Genomic DNA, 5633 nt, shown 5'->3' on the forward strand with positions numbered 1-5633 from the left:
TTAGGTGTAATATGCCATTTAACATTTTTTTTCTTTGTCGTATTTTTTTTGTATGAAAACAAAATCTTTCTCTTGGAGAAGAAAAATGCAACGACGAAACAGCTGAATATTATATTTATACGCTTCTTCTTTAATACAGAAACTTTATCAGACTTATCTTTATTAAAGATTCAAAACGTCGTTGTGCAGTGTGTCAGGATTAAAAACTAGAAAATCCATTTTTACAAACTTCGGCCGACAAAAACGTTTTATCAAGAAACATCGTTAAGGTCGATCTTTACTTTAATCTATGAAAGTGACATGGCAAAATGGAGTCTACTCTGATATATAACGCGACTTCACGGCTCATCCGGCGGAAAGCTACGGAACAGCGAGAACCATTAAACAGTTCTTGAGTCGAGATAATGTCTCGACAAAAGCGAAAAGGTCGAGGCACGAGAATAGCAAGCGAGAAAACTATTTGGTCTCGCGCAAAGCGCAATTCAGGGGAACGTCGCGCGACCCGATGCAACAAGTTGCGAATGCAACGAAGCGCATCGCATACCCTTCTCTCTTCTCACGATTATCGAGTAAAAGCGCACAACAAACAACTGACGAAAGTCCTTGGAGACTTAACGGGAAGATTAACATGAAGCGAGATCGCTCTCGATAGATTTTCAAAGCGACCGTAATTACATCGTAGACATTGTAAACATTCCTTTTGCCGCGTTTCTTCATAAAGAAGTTCTTTGTATAAGATTCCGGTTTTTCTTGGCAGTTTTTCTGTCAGAAATTGAGTGCTACATAGAAAAAAATGTTTGGTTGAATTAACTAGAATTCTAGTGGAAAAAATGAACGATCCAGAACTTTAATTAAATCTACAAAATTTCTAGTTAAATTTATTAAAATTCTAGTTGAAATAATCAACATTTAATAGATTTAATCAGAATCTAATAGACAATCAAAATTCTGGATCGTTCATTTTTCACCAAAATTTCAATTAATTCAACCAAACATTTTTTTCCTCCTTTTGTCAACATTTTTGTACTCCTTTTTGTCAGAAATTGGGTGCTGCTTAAAGTTTCACTAAATTGTATCATTAATTATCTTAAGAAGAAATAGCGTTTATATATTTTATAAAGATTATTTCAATATTTTGTAGTTATTAATTAGCTTACAATTAATTAGTAATGTTCAAGCATCTAATAATGTTTAATAATGTTTAATAACAGTTAAATACTGAATAATAATAAATTCAATTATCTTTACTGAATTTTCGAAAACTGATCACAATTTTTTGTAATCTTGAAAAATAATGATATTAATAAATAACAAAGGCAGATAACTTAATTGTATTAAAATTAGGATGGTCTTATGCATTTTATTACTCATTACATTCATTTTAACATAATGAACGTGTTTCAACGAAATTAATTACGTACCAATAGCGCATGTAAAGTCGAATAAAATTAAATTTCTACGTATAATGTGGAATTGTCGAAATTGACAGCTAAACAGTCTGTCGAATATAGCGCCTGTTCTCCTTGTTGTTTGAAATTATAATGATCGGCGGGATGAATATATGTATATACGCCTGTTGCACGCGCTTGTTGCAAATTAAAGCATACAGGCGGACATTAAATAATATCCAATTTAATTATAAAGCTTAACAATTTATCTTTAAAGGTTTTACGTAGTGAAAAAAGTTTATATGTATAACATAATAAAAATGGGATATTTTTATTTTTATAGATGATTTTCTTTGATCACCCTTCAAGCTATTAATTTTACATTTAGTAAAGTTACATTAGTAAGTTTAAAAAGTTTTTTTACGCAACATTTGCATGAATTGCTTGTAATATTATTTATGTAAAAATTATTGCCATATCAATCTCTGCGCATTTAGCTTTTTATTTTACAATACTAAACACCGTTGCACATTGTTGCTTGTCACAAAAGCAAAATTTTATTTTAAAGTTATTGTTCAATCCCTTTGTTATGCTTGCATTAAAATTTTGTGGCACAAACTGAAAAGATATTACAAATTTATACGCTCATCACAAAATATGAAAGCGCTGAATTTTATGTGTTATAAAATCAATATTATTTTTACATAATGTATATATTTTTGCACAATAAGAAACTCTATTATAAAATACCAATTTAAAATTTCTAACTGCAACTTTTTTTTTTACTTTTTTCATGTAACTCTTTGATGTAAGTAACTTTGATGAAAGCACGAAATGCTAGGAACAGACATGCGGCGCAGATTCAGTAATATATATCAATAATCTGATATGTTGCAACAATTGCTAAATTTTACTATATTGTATAATCACGTATTATAATTATAGAATATTATAAAAGTTTATTATTATAAATTATATTTTAAAAAATTAAAATTTTTTTCTTCAGCCGTTATAAAACTAAATATCATACATAGACTTATACCTTTACAAGTTTCACAAATATAACATTAAATACTGATGTATTCATGATCAATTAAAAAATATTTTACGGTGAAATAGCACATGGGGAATGGTATTTCATTGTAAAATATATATAAAAAGCTGAAATTGTAATTGTGGTATGTAAATGAAGTGTGTGCTTTACCTGAATAGGTCCTGCCACCGCATAAGCGGCCACGCCAATAAAAACGATCACGATCGATGAACCGGAAAGTGCCATTATGTCGTTGAGTTTAGTCTACGATGCGTAGTACCAATGGATATCGAGGACTCGTTCTTCAGAAAGAAAATACTCAACCGCGATTTCTTCAGACTCGTGATGCACACGTCATGAAAAACGTGTGGAGTGCCCCGAGTTTCGTGCTTCCATGGAATATATAGAGGGCTGCGCTTTCCCCTGTTCAGGAAGGGGTGCAAACGTCGCGCAGACGCGGCATGTCGCAGGTCTTTGTCGATGATTAGATACATTTGTCGTTTTATGATGTGAAATTCGATATACATCGATAGCAATAGACCCAAGTAGTCTCTGCAGACATCAAAAGCGAGAGATTAAAACTATAATGGGCAAAGTTCACATTGCTATAAGATGCATACACAAAATTTTACTATAATTGGTCGTGAAGACGAAAATGTGATAACTGAGAGATGAAATAAGTTTTTCTTATCAAAATTACATGAGTACATTTTTATCGCGTTGTGTAAAATAAATTAGACCATTATTTAAGCTTTAACAAATTTAATAAATCTTAAATATCATATTTTTTTATTCGTCTTTTCGTTCTTTTAAGAATATAAAGATTGCATAGCAGTAATTTAATAAAATAGCAGATTTGCTATTTTACTATCAATGTAATAAACTTGTTATAATTTAAACAAACGAATATATTTTTTTTTTATCATGCTGCTATCTCAATAATCTTAATGCTACACGTTTTTATGGTCTAGACAGAATAAATGGATAATAAACGTTTAATCCATCAAATCAGACATATGTCTTCTGACCATTAGTAATTTTTATTAAATAAAGTATAAGTATTTTTCGATAACGCAATCAATCTCTGACGTTGTATCAAAATGGCTTTGCCATTTGAACTATTATAAAAGGAGATTAATATCGGAAGATAAGCGCAAGATATATACAGGTTAATATCACTCAAAGTAATATCACTTAAAAGATGATCAGGCGTCTTCGAAGCAGCTAGGATCTATTGGTCTTTACTCTTTACTTCAAGAACAAGATTTTTAATAATACTCGAGCAAAATTTTTAAATGTATTTCTTTCAGTTAAAGGTCACGTCAAAATTAACTGGAAATTAAAGGACCACCCAAAGAGATCATTATTGCTTTTCAATGATATATTAATTTTCGAATAATATTTAATTATTTCACATAAACACAGAATATTATTAAATTTTAATAAAAAATTAATTGGATTCTTATCAATAAAAATATGTTTAATACTATTCGTGCATGATTCTGCTTGAAAAATATAATATAATGTATATAATATATATTCTGATTTGATTTGAATCTTTTTTTCTTTCTCTTCTTTCTTTATAAAAATGAAAAGTCTTAGAATATCTCTAAATTTTTTATAAATTTTCAACACAAATTGTGAGTGATGATTTTGAATGAAAAAATAAAATCTTATATTTATTAACAGAGAAATTTACGAATAAGTGTTTTTTATACTCAATCTTATATTTAAAGCTTACATTTATCGAAATCCTTTAATAATAATCCTTTTTTTGATCTGCAGTTCAGTGAATTAATGAAAAATGTTTAATTGATATGTATTAAAATAATAAATTGATATTCTTTACATATACATATTATGTTCGAGTACTATTATTAAGAGAAAAAAAATTTACTAACTTCTTTTAAAGACAGTAACATCGTCATATTTATTTTACGAAAGAAATTGTAATATTCTCGTGTCGATGATTCTTGTCATTGCAGGATGGTTAACTTAATCGGACGATCCTGTGCATGCACATCAATGCAAAAGCCACGAATTGCGTATAGAAACGAGAGGAGGTAACTGCGCGCGATCGATCCTGCTCTCGTATCTAGTGCAGAAAATAATTGTTGGCCATGAAAATCATGTGCTCTCTGTACATCATTTATCATTTATATTTGTCGCGCGGAAATGACAAAATGGTAAACGAAAGGATATAAAACGGAATTGAAGTGAAAATCAAAAGCGTCGGCTCAAGAATCCTAAAATAATAAATTAATGTAGTGAAGTAAAAGAAAAAAGTATATGTGTTTTTTTTTTCTAATATATAATTCAAATTTTGAATTAGAAATTTTAAATTGTTTTACATTGTAATACAAAATTTTATTTAAAAAATTCTAAGATAAATTACATCGCTTTCAGCAATAAATATATCCCCATAATAATAAATAGTAATAAAAAGATAATAAGAATCGTACTAGATTAATTATCACTAGATACAATTACGCAGTCAACAATTAAAATTATCTTACATACTATGTTACAATAATTTAAACGGCATGTACATACTATGTTACAAGAATTTAAACAGCCTTAAATTACTATTTATTATTATTCTAAATATAAGGAATCCATTAATTTATTGTCTTTTTATTGTAATTTATTATCCTCATAGTTATACTAAAATATAACATATCCTCATAGTTACACTAAAATATGATAATATATAGTTAAGTATTGAATCCGATAATCTTTAATCTTGTCAAATCTCGGGGGTCATGAAATATATATAAGATTGCGCGATGATATTCACGGATATATGTATTCACGATATTCTCTAAAGAATGTTTCTTATCTTTGACACGCTATAGCCATGATCAATTTAAATTAATCATTTCGTATAGCTTAAATTATTACGATATCTAATTCTCGTCTGGCGCGTGTGCTATTGTTAGTTAGCAGCAGTGACGATGCTCTATTATAAATCCCTTCACAAGTTTTTTGCAATTCGATACAATCTTGCGCAACGAGAAACATTAATGGGAAGCATTCCTGTCCGATTACATAATCTGATGCAGGTCGTAATTTGGCTTGCACGACTCCGAAACGCATTGCGTAATTTCATCGTGTGGGAATCTCGAGAACATTAATGAGAAGAGGACCCGGGTGTTTCCATTATCTGTATGTGTGTATATATTACCGCAGGATGCAATGACATTTTCGCGTAT

At 29.4% G+C, this 5633-nt stretch overlaps 1 protein-coding gene across 2 annotated transcripts in view; it reads right to left on the minus strand.

Annotated features, from left to right (window-relative positions):
- The window catches only part of LOC108754989 (orcokinin peptides type A-like), a 19958-nt gene extending 17161 nt beyond the window's left edge, over window positions 1–2797 (minus strand). For both annotated transcript variants that reach the window (XM_018497687.1, XM_018497686.1), the window contains exon 1: window positions 2593–2797. In XM_018497687.1, the coding sequence (XP_018353189.1) occupies window positions 2593–2667 (75 nt within the window). In that variant the 5' untranslated portion in view covers window positions 2668–2797. The remainder of the gene's footprint in view (window positions 1–2592) is intronic.
- Between the last annotated feature and the right edge of the window lie 2836 nt (window positions 2798–5633).

The sequence above is a fragment of the Trachymyrmex septentrionalis genome, unplaced genomic scaffold, assembly GCF_001594115.1.
Source record: "Trachymyrmex septentrionalis isolate Tsep2-gDNA-1 unplaced genomic scaffold, Tsep1.0 scaffold83, whole genome shotgun sequence".
Lineage (NCBI taxonomy): Eukaryota > Metazoa > Arthropoda > Insecta > Hymenoptera > Formicidae > Trachymyrmex > Trachymyrmex septentrionalis.